Source organism: Pyrgilauda ruficollis, unplaced genomic scaffold, assembly GCF_017590135.1.
Source record: "Pyrgilauda ruficollis isolate IOZ18807 unplaced genomic scaffold, ASM1759013v1 scaffold12, whole genome shotgun sequence".
NCBI classification, from domain to species: domain Eukaryota; kingdom Metazoa; phylum Chordata; class Aves; order Passeriformes; family Passeridae; genus Pyrgilauda; species Pyrgilauda ruficollis.
In genome coordinates, this window is record NW_024510321.1 from 17,734,121 (window position 1) to 17,747,431 (window position 13,311).

General features: G+C 36.7%; 1 protein-coding gene across 2 annotated transcripts in view; it reads right to left on the reverse strand.

Annotated features, from left to right (window-relative positions):
• Positions 1 to 1,312: 1,312 nt before the first annotated feature.
• SLC39A12 (solute carrier family 39 member 12) overlaps positions 1,313 to 13,311 on the reverse strand; it is a 33,501-nt gene continuing 21,502 nt past the window's right edge. Inside the window, exons 10-13 of one of the 2 annotated variants that reach the window (XM_041488183.1) lie at positions 11,356 to 11,419; positions 7,833 to 7,991; positions 6,325 to 6,512; positions 1,359 to 1,966 (exon numbers count right to left, since the gene is read on the reverse strand). In XM_041488183.1, the coding sequence (XP_041344117.1) occupies positions 1,838 to 1,966; positions 6,325 to 6,512; positions 7,833 to 7,991; positions 11,356 to 11,419 (540 nt within the window). In that variant the 3' untranslated portion in view covers positions 1,359 to 1,837. Of the gene's footprint in view, positions 1,967 to 6,324; positions 6,513 to 7,832; positions 7,992 to 11,355; positions 11,420 to 13,311 lie in introns of both variants that reach the window. The other variant, XM_041488193.1, reaches the window with a different exon arrangement.

Consider the following 13,311-nt stretch of genomic DNA (forward strand, 5'->3'; position numbering starts at 1 on the left):
GCACACCTAAATAAAAAAAGCTAGGATTGTACTTTGGACCTTAAAAAGAGCTCAGTTCACTCCCTTGTCAGATAGAGACTTCCTGTGTTACCTTGGATAAATTGTTTGGGACGAGGTTTCTGAATGCATGTACATGTCTAAATTTATCTAGATTTGAATTGGGGTATTTGCTACAGCTTCTCGTAACTAACAGGCACTGAAAATGAATGCATGTCTACTTTTAAAATGATCTCTAAGTTTGGTTTTCTTTCCTTGAGTGGTTGACTAGGGGTTCACAAGCCCATGAGCCTGGGCTATCATAAACAGTGCCATTCCGTATTTTTTTTTCACTTTGTATTTTGATAAGTTAGTATGGTGCCCATGAAGTTTTGGAGAACTAACAGGTCTGATAGTCTGCTGGGGGAGAGTAAACTCTGTTCCCCTCTGTAATATGAGAATAATTGTACCTTCACTAGGAGCTATCAAATAAACACAGGGCACGTTGTGAGACAGTCATGTTGTGTCATAATGTAGAGATATTCAGGACAGAGTTTAGACAAAGAAAAGAAAACTCCCAGTTGCTTCATAAAGAATGTATGTCTATTCTGTAAGTTGCCCTCCCTATTTCCACAGCTCATCAGAGAAGAAAGAAAGAACATAATTTAGTTCTCATACAAAAGTATAAATAAGGTAGGGGAGAAGTCCTTGCACCAGAAATTGAGATCATGTAAAAAGCTGAAATCACACAGCTGAATGTTGCCCAATATCTCCTGGAAGCTGCTCAGCATATCAGAATCAGGGCAGAATTTGTATATTTGTTTCAGACCTGGTTCTGCAAAACTAAATTAAATGAATCATCTCAACTTCTGCAGAATTAACTTGAAATCAAGAGGACTAACTACACAAAAATCATTCAGAATGGGAGGAGTTGCAGTGAGGCTACGTGCCCTCTAGACAATTGAAAAAGTTCTTTCCACAATGCACATCACATAACTATGATTAAGCTAATTGCTGACAGGAAGGCAAGGGTTTATTGAATGTGATGTCTCAGAAGCAGCAAGAAATCCCTTTATCTGAGGAGCCTAGAAGGAATATCAGGGTAAATTTAAGCATATTTTTTGGAATGCTTCATAAGCAGTTGCTAAAAGCAACTACCAGAGGTGAGATAATCAAAAGGTGGTTAGTCCAGTGCTTAACTGGCACAGGTTCCATCATATATGAGAAATTGTATTATAGTCCAAAAAGAGTATTCCCAAATTTCTGTATCATAAACTTCAACATTTACACTTTTCATTTTTTCCTGCCACAGTGGTCCAGAAAGATGCAACTGATGAGAATCTTTATGTTGACAAAGTAGAAAGTGCAGACTTTATGAGATTGCTTTATGCCATTTAGCAGTTTAGCTTTGCTACACTTTTTAAATTTAAAGAAATAATTCTTTGTACTAAAAGGCAAAAAAAAAACCATTCCATATTCAAATTATTAAACTATGGTTAGTCCACTTTAATTATTGCATATAAAAGTGTTTTATTCTTTTCTTCAATCAGACTGGCAGAGATCACTTAGAGCATTCAACTAGAACAGTCTCAATAAAAGCTAATCAAAAGCTCCTGTGAGTTTGAGCATGGGATCTGGTAAACTCAGTAACAAATAAAACAGAATTCTAAATATTCATGTTTACAAAAAAAAAATAATTACAAAAATATGGACAATAAGTTAATCAAGTAAAATAGTTATCTACTATTCAGATATAAAATCCCAGCAACTTAATTTACATATTACTATGGCAGACATAACAAAATTGTGAATAATGCTATCCACTGTCATAAGTGGTACTTTGAGATTTCCAACAGAAAACTTATATTTTAATTTTCTGTTCAAATACAGCCAAAAGTAAGAGGCAAAGCCAGCCTAATAGTAATCCAAGGTTCTGTAGCAGAAACATCAACCAGGGTCGCCGTGTCTGAATATGAGTCATTTCAGGAAGCTAAAAAAAGAATAAGACAGCAGAATGAGAGCCAGATACATTCATCTGTGGGAAAAAAAAGTTATGGGAAAACAAGGCAAACTTCATTAAAAAAAGGCAATTTTCAAAATGCTGAGCTTCTGACTATAGTTATTAATGTGTAGCATTTTCTGTACATTTTGACAAAGCTGATCTTGACAATGAAATATCTAAATTAATCAAATTCTATCCACTTTGATTCTTTTACTAGCACTGACAAGAATTATAAATAAGATTCTGAAATTTGTTAACATGTCAATATTTTGTAGTAATTTTATACAGCTGTCTGCAAGAAAATGCTTATTTAGTAAAATTAGTGATTTCCTTTTGTGGGAATAAACTAGTTGGAGTATTTTTTTGCTTCAGTACTATATATAGGGTCAATCATGCTTTTTCTGAAATAACTGGCAACACTCCTATTTACTTGGGCTTTAGGAAATGTACAAGTAGAAAACAGAACTTTTAAAATATGCTTGAAATAAATGTTTAGTGTTTTTCTCTGTGAGTTTTAAATCATGTTAAACACTTGTTTATAATCAAAATAAAAGCAACTTGCATTGACCTTTCACTCTACACACTGTATTTTATCAAATGTTTAAACTAAGTATGTGTCTAAACAGAGCTTGCAGAAATGATGCCTCAGGCTCAAATTCTCTTAATATTTCTGCTTTATTCAGGGGAGACACTGATGACTGCTAATACTGTCACATCAACTCTCGAAATAAATACAGAGCAATAGTCTGGTGCTGACCTCTGGTTTTGGTTGTGTGTTTTGTTCTGTGCTTGACTAAAACTACTGAGTTCCTGTGCACTTTGGAGGCTCTTCACGGTAGCTGTAACAGCAGCAGCCACTGGGAGACAGTGGAGTGGTGCTGACCAAGGAGGTTAACAGGAGTGTTTGCTATGCTTGTCCTTCCCTCTGTCAGAGGGGGGTCTTTGGGGCTGTTTCTTCTGCATTCTTCTTTTGTCTCAAAGTTGGCCTGGGCCCAAAACAAAACTGTGCTGAAAAATCTGCCTCCGCTTTCAAGTTTTGCCTGAAAAAAGCAGGGAAACTCAAATGCCCTGGATTTTCATTACAAGGCAGTGGTTTAAATTACAGTACAGAAACTTATGTAGTCATATTTGATCAGTTTTTAAAGATAATCATAAACTTTTAATCTAAAGCAAGTGCAAATACCTCAAAGTTCTGATGTAAATCAGACTCTGAACTGACAGTTTTAAGTGCTCAGAGCACACTGAGTTTTTTGTGTATATAAGTAAAAACTGTTAATTAAGACCTAGCCTGAATCCAGAGTTCCAGTCTAGATGTTTAGTCTTTCTTATCTTTATAATCAGTCTATTTTTTCTCTTCCCCAGTGTCTGAGTGAAAAGTTCTCCAAACAAGAAAATTTTCTCCTCCCACTGCAAAATTTAATTTCTATTGTTGTCAGTGACAATTTATTTACTGCTGTCAGCGACAATTTAGGAGCTATACACATGCACAATAGGTAATTAAGAGAGTTTTCAAAGGAATTTTTAGCAAGTAGTACCCTTCCCACATCCAGTGCTGATGTCTGCTCCCTCCGTCTCACCTACGTGCATGTAATCAACACAGCAACCATTTCTATAGCTGTACCTAGTGTGACATCCCTGCTCATCTGTTAAAATAAAATGGCTGCTGTCACAATATCAGCCATGGTTCCCAGCTCTCTCTGAACAAAAAAGTTTGTAGTACAGCAGAGAGAATGTCATTGTTAAAAAGCACAACTATTCAACAGGCAGATGCAAACCACACTTCACGAGTTAAGGTGAACGCAGCATCACATCCAAGCTGTAGGAAGCTATCACACTTGCTAGTGCTCCAAGTCTGTCAGAGGCAAAAGAGGTACAGCTAATCAAGGGAGTTCTCTGTTCTACTCCAGCTCATGTTATCATGAGTGCACAAAAGATAAGAATAAATAGGAAGCAGCACGCTGAAAGAAGGCATGAGAGGCTCTCAGGCATGTACTGGCTGAAAAAGAGCTCTTACCAAGCTGGGCACATGTGGCATGGCTGCTGCACTGCAACAGTCCAGAAAATCACTTAAAAACTACCCTCTTATCTTAAAAATTGAAAACATTTTTAAAATTAATCAGAGTAAGCTCCAGTTTTGTATGATTTCTTGGTGAAAAATAATGGAGATAAGTGATTTTATCTTTTGTTCCTTATTCAGTTTCTGAAATTATTAGTCTACCCAGCTTGCTAATGGAGTTACAATGCCATTTGTAGAAATGAAAAACCTTTAATTAACCACAGAAGTAGATTTGTGCTACTTTGTCTGTGGTGGCAGTCTCACAGTGCAGTTCTGTCAACAAACCTCCACTCACACCCCTCAGTGTTCTTCAGTGCAGAAACCAATGAGGCTGTTCAGTTTTATCTAACTGCAATTCTGACAAGCACATAAATATGTGAGAGCCCATAAAACAAGTATTGAAAATAACAGTCAAACTTTGTGTACTATTAAGTGTTTGTACACCATTGGCAGGAGAACTGATGACGGTTTATATATGAGAGTGCAGCAGAGTATAGAACCTATTTCTGTGCAGAAAGTAGAAAAATACAAAAAGAATGGCTCGTTTTCTCTTGAGATGTATCATTTTATCTTGAGATGTACTATACAAACACAAAACTTTTCAGACCTATAGATGCCTGCAGTGCTACATAAATATTTTTTTAAAATAAAATAATTTCTGAGATATTTGACACTGATATACAGGTGAGCCACCCAATGGCAGTTCCTTTGACAAAATGCAGAGAAAGGCTGATAAGAGTCTTATTAATAAAAGGGATTGAGAGAAATAAGATCCTTCCCTCTCTCTCCCTTCTTTCCTCCCTTCACATCAAGACTAGGATTATGATGACAAGCTGAGAACAAGGCAAAACATGTCCCTGTCTCTGCCTGGGACTATATTTTCTCTTGAGATTTACAGCTGACACATTGCTTTGAAAACTCAGGGAAAAACATGGTATTGTTCTCGGAGCTAGTGGATTCTTGATGGATGCCGATCCTACACTGAAGGAAAAATATGTGTACATCGTTCTCAGCCCCATTAGTAAAACCATGCCTAGACAGTTGGTAGGCAGCCTCACTTCCAAATTTCTCTGCCAGAACAAGCTGCAACTTGGTACAAAGTGTTCTTGTCTGTTATTTACTACCTCAGTCAGGACTGTTGACACATCAGCAATCCTTTGGCCGTTGCCTCTTAAACTCTTAGGTGAACTTTATGTTCATTTTACTCTAGTTACAATAGCAAAAACAGACTAAAATACTACCAGGGACTAAGATCAGTTAATGTAAGTAGAATTTTAAATAGGTCATAATACTGGAATGGCATATCAGGTTTAAAGCATGATGCCTGAACCTGGTAAAGAGCATCTCAGGCATGAAGTGGTAATAAACACAAGTGAGAGACAGACAATCTTGGGAAAAAACAAAACAATAATTTTTGAAGAGACTTCTTTTTTTCTCCCTCATGATCTACTCACTCAAAACATTCCATCTTTGTGGAGGAGCTTGCAAGGAACTTTACATCAACACATGATGGTTAAAGACCCATGTGACAAAGCTGGGCAGGCATTTAAGTTCTGCATTGCTACAAGTGTAACAGTTATCCACCTCTTCAATAAATTATGTGGCCTGAGGCATCTGCATGAGCTATGACTGCTCCACACTTTTACTTAGACCTTCCTCCTACCTTGTATCTTCACACTTTATTTTTCGATAGACAGATCATTGCTATTGAACTAGGAGTATGAAAAATATTGGGCAACTATTAAAAAGTTGAGGTAATCTGAAGTCTTTTTTTATTACTTAAGATCTAATTCAAACCTCCCTAGGACAAAAAGGAAGTGTTCAGGATAAGCATCTTACATTTTAGTTCTGAAACTGCAAGTTTGCATTGAAACAAAGGGTGAAAAATATATAAAGAAAAGGGCAGAAAAAGAAAAAAACCAACCAGTTTTTTCAAGATCTTATAATCCTTGAAGGTTCAAATATATGTTTTACTAAATAACTAAAAGTACATTGTTTAAAAGTCTTTAAAAGATTTTTTAAAAGACTCTAAAATTCCATTATGCCTTTCTCTTATTTTAGTCTCTTAATGGTCTTCATTTCCCCTGTTCATTATAATGAAACCTAGCATGAGAGTACACAGAAGAAAAACAGAGTACTTTTCTAAGCACTGTACACACACAGGGCAGACAACATGCTCTTCCCAACAAGCTCTTTTTGTCTCCATGTTCATCCCCCTGCATTTGTCTGACACTCATCTATGATGTGGCTATGCTAAAAAGAAAATATAAAAATAGACTGAGGTGCTCACCATTTCTGCTAAAGATAAATACAAGAACATTCCAGCTGTAATAGTAAAGATCCAGTTTTGAATGGATGGGTCAGTCGACAGAGAAAGGCCAATATAAAGTCCTAAGAATGCTGTTAGTGCACTTATAAAATTCATCAAAATTGCAATCTTCGTTGGGAGCCCTGTACTTAGCAGCACAGCAAAATCTCCTGCACAGAGAAGAAGAACATTTATTATTTAGTTGATGAATGTATTTTTAAGACTCTTGGTAATAAAATATGAAGGAAAATAATTAAGATATGGACAAAGAATGATGGATACCTGCCTTTAGAATTCTGTAGAATTAGTTATAAACTTGTCCTGTGTGAAAGAAAAATCTCAAAACAAAGAAGTCATATTGATTTGTACTTGTTTAGCTGTTCCTAAAGATAGCATACAGTATTGGGGAGTGGCTTTCTGTTAGTTCTCTGTGTTCCGTGACATTTCCAGCTTGGATACATGCAAAAGTGAAGTCACATGGTTTCCCAGAGTTTCTAAATCTTTCTCCACTGGGAACTTGCCAGCTCAAATCATGTGGGTATATTTGCAGCATGGTCTTTGAGTGTTTTACAGGTGCTGCAAGTCAGAGTAATCTATGCCAGTCTGATCCCAGTTTGAGTGTAATCCCACTCATTTCAGTCCTAATCAGATGGAGTAAATTGTACATCAGAATCCCATCACACATTTGCCTTCTAAAATGAAATATTTCATAACAGGCCAAAACTAGAAGATTTGAAAAGTTTTGCTCCATGACTGTAAAAATGTCACTTTGACACTGGGGCACTATTGCCCCAGAATTAAGAAGGTGTCTTTGGAGGTAATTGTCAAGTATTTAAATTTGCTTTGCTATGCAAACAAGAGTTAGCAGATTTACAGCAATCCTCCATCCCACCTTTTTGTTTGGAGGAGTTTTCTACATAGCACGTGAAATCTTCAGTCATTTAATGATAGAAATGACAACCTGCAGTTCTCAAATAAAACTTCCCAATTCATAAACATTCATCAACACAATGTCAGGAGCAGCTTCAGCCATGCTGGAAGTTTTACCAGAAACAGTCAGTCAAGGGCAGTATACAATCCACCCATCCTGTCCAGCAGGAATGAGGGTAGTAAGAGGTATACTTGATTAAATAGCTCTGCTGCGTATTGAAATTCTTGGATAGCCCATTGTGTCAGGCATGGCCATTACACACACAGGTCCTGCCAACAGTTTATTATTTTTTGTGTCCGTATACATAAGAATAACAGGTCACTCCTGACCTGATGCCATTTGCATCTGGAGAAAGTGAAATGGAAAGGTATCCAGTAATGAGTGCAGAAGCCTCCTCCGGTTTTTGTGAAGGGCAAAGAAAGTATCAGTCTCATATTGCAATGCTGTAATTCATGATGCTATAAGCAAGAATTCCCACAAATGTCATACAGGAAAGAAATTTTTGGGAAACCTGGAAATAAAAAGTCAATCAGGAAAAATACATACATATATTTCTTACCCATTTCATGAGGAATTTCATGGCATAAAATAGCAACAGTCGTTGTCACACCTGTTTCTGTTGAGGATGAGAATGCTGCTCCTATTACCAAGCCATCAGCAAAATTGTGAAGACTGTCACCCACCAGAACCATTATTGCTAACAAGCTGATTTTTTTACCTCAAAAAAGAAAAACAAACAAACAGATAAAAAGCCCAGTATTAACCCAAAGAGATATTGCCAGCTTTGTTATGTTACAAAAGATTTGGGGTTTTTGTGACTGCATATAACATTACAAAAAGTCATAATAATCAGAAGGAAATAGTGTTTATCTGATTTGTCCTTGTTATGGCACTTCCTTCAATAAATTTGAAAAAAAAAGCAGGTTCCATAACAATTCAAAATGAGATGCAAATGCCAAGAAATAACTTCCTTATTCTTACTAGGTCAACTATTAGACAAACATTTAGGTTTGTGTCCTGTCTCATGAAGCATCCTAAGGCTCTTTATTAATCTTTCTTTATTTGATGAAATTCACACAAGTTTTCTAGTTGGTATGTGGAGTTCTTCCACCATTGCTCACAGAATTGCAGAGCTATAGTGAAGATGAATATTTGGTCTCATGCAGTTGATTGTTTTAATCCTGTAAAGCTTGCTATTACTGAATAGTATTTGCAGGGTCTGGTTTTTTTATGCAATTGTATTACAATGAAAGATAGAAATGAAAGACACCAAGCCTCAGAGTATCACTTACAGTACAGGGTTACAGCATGCTTATAGCCAACATTTGTTCCAGTCAATTAATGGCTGTTATGCTCATAGTACTCCTATCTGGAGCACTACTCATGGGTGTAGATGGCTGTTTGTCTTTCCCATGCTGCTCTGTGACCTTGTTTTAGTGTAGAACAGTATACTGGGTGTTCATGGCATCATGTCACCTGGCCTGAGTGGAAAGGTGCTACCAGCAATGCAAGTACTGAAATCAAGCTAAGGAATTAGGGATAGTCTCTCTGCCCAGCCTGTAACAGAGACAGCTGGGTGGAATGCTGAACAGATTCCCAGGGAGGCAGTTTATCTCTTCAAGAAGCAAGAAGGCTCCATATAGGTTCAATGTCTAAACTTAGTAACACACAATTGGCTGCTCTATTCTGTATTTTTTTCATTCATTTAATCTACAGTCTTACAGTCAGGGCTGCCTAATGTCTGTCAAGAAACTCATCCAGCTTCCCTCTACACAGAACAGATAGAACATTTTGAAAAGGGTTTGTTTAATGCCTGAAGAAGCAGGGTCATAATTTGGGCCCTAAATATGTATTTTTCTGACTTTTGGTGACCCCACATAGACATAATATGACAGACTAAGGAGCAAATGTCAAACTGCACCAATCTGTCTGAATACAGTTATTACCTGTCTCAGTCCAGTAATGTTTCTCTGAGATGACCATTTTATAGTGATGGTGGAGATATTTTTCTCACAGAAACTGGCTAGAACTGAAGTCTTCAGACTATTATAAAAAACACGCAGAGCACATAAAAGCCTAACAACCGTATTCAGAAAATCCTCCTTGGTTGTCTGGGAGCTCTGTGGGTTCAGAAAAATTGGCAGGCTTGTAAGATTTTGCTGCCAGCTTACAGAGCAGGACGTGGATGTCCCCAGTTTGCACAGTACTTTCTAAACACTATGGGCAGTTTATAATCAATAGTGCAGAGCCTGAATTACATAGAAATAACAGATTGCTGTCTTACATTAAGTTTGTGATTTGTAATAAGCACTGGTCAGGATGAATTCATGGCCTGCCCTGAGGTCTTATTAGTCTGTTTTGTTCAAGTATCTGATTGCTGGAGAAGATATACTCCATGATTACTGGAACTCATTCCAGGATGTTTCAGTATAACACAGGGATCGGGTTAACATTGTGGAGCAATTACAGATATAAGCCTTGTGACCTTACTTGACAGAAAGTTAAGAAGATGCATGTATAAACAAATCTGAATGTTTATCTTACTTCACTTTCAACCTATTTTAAAGCAACTTTGTTACTGGCAATTATCTCATTGCATTATATTCCAACACAAACTATTAACTATTAACTTAGTACCTTAACTTTTTCTACAAAGCCTCTTCTTCTTCAACAATCTTCCTTTTTTTTCTTTGCTTAAATAGAGGATCAGAAGTCATAGCAAATTCTATTCTATAATGTTCATAAAACTAACGGGTACCTCAATCATACACTGCACTTTTTAAGTTTAGAATAAGAGTTTAAAGCAAACATTTATCCATAAATAGATATTTTCCTTAATGGGTACCTCAATCATATACTGCACTTTTTAAGTTTAGAAGAGTTTAAAGCAAACATTTATCCATAAATAGATATTTTCCAATGTTTCCATGACTAACACAGAAAAAATATTTCTAGTCAATGTAAAGTGTCACTAAGTACAACAAATATAAAATGCTACTGTTCTTCTCTGATATTGATAGAACAAGTATGGATAAATGCAGAGAGGGCCAGTCAGACATCTTTTTATTTAGAAAGTTTCTTGCTTTCTAAGTTACTCCCTGACTATCTATGGTGATTTACTCTTTTTGCAGTCCTACTTGACAGGCATTTACAGTGAAGCTTTGCAGTTCTGGAGTTGTCAGGCTTCTCTCTTAGACATGCAGATTCCATTCAATTTTGGGGAAGAAACACCTCACTCAGTATCAAGGTACCCAGGTATGTTTATGCTCTTAGCTATTTAAAAGAACTGTAATGAAACCAACTTTTCTAATTACGTATTTCCCCCCCCCCCCCCCCAAAAAAAACCCAAATTACCTCCCACCCTTTCCTACTAAGGTTTCATTTATGGAAGTAAGGGGAGCTAATTATAGTAAATAAACAGATTTAAATTAAAATATTATTCCCTCAGTTAAATGACTCCAGCTCTACTGAATTCACCAAGGTCACAAAGTACAGTTAAAGGCAAAATTTGGTTTATACTCTATTTTTGTATTTTTACTAAGCAGCAAAAAACCACAGAAGACAGGAGTTATCAAAGTTCTCAGAAGCAAACAGATTACTCTAAAACTGAGAGCCATCATGAGGCTACAATTCCATACCTGTGATAAATCACTGCTGCTTTAAAGAGTCTATTGCTTTACTGTTTAAGAGAAGGATGCAGAATTATATTAGCACAGCAAGTCTACAAAAAATATTTCACCACTTTCAGAAATAAAACCCTGAGCTAAGTTTAAAATTATAAAAATATGTCTTGTATTAATTTTTTACTATTTCCCTTTAAGCAAAGACTTTAGGAAAATAGACTGCAACAGTAAGACAGCAAATACTAAAGCAAGGACCAGTGTGAGATTAATGAACTTCACAATTACAGGGTTGGCAGATGAGAAGGTCTTTAAGCAGAGATTAAATTATGTAGCCAGGCACCGTCGGATGTGATGATGTGTCACACAGCAAACATAGAACTAAGCCAGCTGCACACTTTCAATTCCATCTTAGGTCTGAAGGTTTTTCCTGTCTTGTCTAGTCTTTTTATTGATACTAACTTTTTTTGCTGATCACCTTGCTGTCTGGAGGAGCTTCAGCAGGTTCAGAATCTTCCGAGCTTCTCTAGTTAAAAGCAAAGATAATGGGTCAGTGTTAAGGGTGTCTTCCAGCTGCTGCCATAAATACAGGAAAATAAAGTTCAAGCTATTTGAATTAAAGATAGTCAATGGTTATTTGCACAGATGTCATTAGAATAATTTACTGGCCACTGGCAGTATGATTGGTACTGCAGAAACACATAAAAAAGAAATCTACCTCTGCCAGGGAGGGTTAAGTCTTATTCAGGCAGGAAGAAATACATTCATAGGCATTGTTGTAACCCAAGAAAGCCACACTTCTGCTTGAATACACAAAAACCTTAGCCAAAGACTAGGAGGGACATTATAATTAAAACTGCATGTTTTCATTTTGTCATAACTGGATAACTGTATTTTCCTGGAGAATGTGTCCATAGGATTTCCAGGGAAAAAGAGGTAGAGTCTTTTAGTAACTCATGTTCTTCAGAGTTTATCTGTGAAAACACAAGACTGAAAAATATGATCATCAGTAGGTTTCATCCCCTTTCAAAATACAGGGGTTTTTCTCCAGTGTCTCGTGTCTTGGCTTTTAGCAAGGGCTTCATCTCAGCATCAGGCAGCACTGGCTGGGCATAGCAGCACTTGAGTACACTCCATGGTGAAATTTACCCGTACTTCAAGTGAAGAAAGAGACAGTGACTTCCTCCTTATCCTAGAGAGAGAAATTGATGTACCAGCCCAAACATTTAATTAATAGATATGGCAACTGTTGGGAAATAAAGGAGAACATGAGTAATCTCTCACTGCCCCTATTGGAGAAATTATTAGAAATTCATGTGAGGGAGAGAGAAGCCAAAAGACTTGTTTGCTTAAAACTAGAAAGACTGAAATTTAGTTTCTGAGGGCTTTTCTCCCAAAAAAAGTATGTTAAAATCTATTATGACAGCCAGTGGAGTCAACAACAGCACAAGAGCTCTGTGTTAGGGACAGCAGCCACCACTCCAAAAACTGTAACAGGGATGTGCCTGGCTACAAAATAGGATATGTTTATTGGTTGGTCTTAGCTTGGTTGTGATGAAGGATATGTTCTGTAGAAGCATGAGGAGAGAAGGAAAAGGAATTGTTTCTCATATTTTACTTTTTAAAGGAAATATAAATGTCTCTAGTTCCCATGACTGCAGCCAGTCATACGAATTCCAGTAATTGTTCCACTTCTTCTATATTTATTCACATGCCACTTCTATGAACTGTGAGTCAAATCTGCAAGACTAATTACTGATCTGAAGGATTTATAAGTTTTTCTTAGTCAACCAGTGTTTGTCTTAGTATTACTCACATGATTCTGAAAAATTGGCTGCTCTTGTACAAACCAGCTCGGCCAGGCTAATTTTGTGTAGATATTGTGATCTATATAGAATTTTGGGGGGATCTTACATCTGAGGGGAACATGTTCATTCATTATCATAAACAGGAAGCTTTGACATGTCTCACAAAAAAGTAAACATGCTTCACTCTCCTGTTTGATCTGTTTTTTATTGAGAATTTTCCAACTGTGTTTTAGAGATTAGTGGTTGCTCATGAAGCTCTTGCTCGCCACAATTAGATTAGTAAAGTGGAGTTCACCTGTGCATCGAGATACTGGATATAAACTGAAGACATTTGTTGAAAGAAAGAGAAAAAAGGGTAAAATTTATGACTCAATTTAATTTGCAAAGGTTTATTTGTCTGGATGCTATCTACAGACAAGTATAAAAGTATGTAACTTCTTGTAGGTAAGCACCATTCCCAGATATCTGAAGTGTTTACATTACTCTTCAAATCTGTGGAAGAATGCCCAGGAAGAGTCCAGGATTTAATCTGTTCACTAATTATGCACTTAACTCTTATTGCAGGAAGTTCTGAAGTTTTTCCTAAGGGAGAGTCTAGTCTGCCTTTACA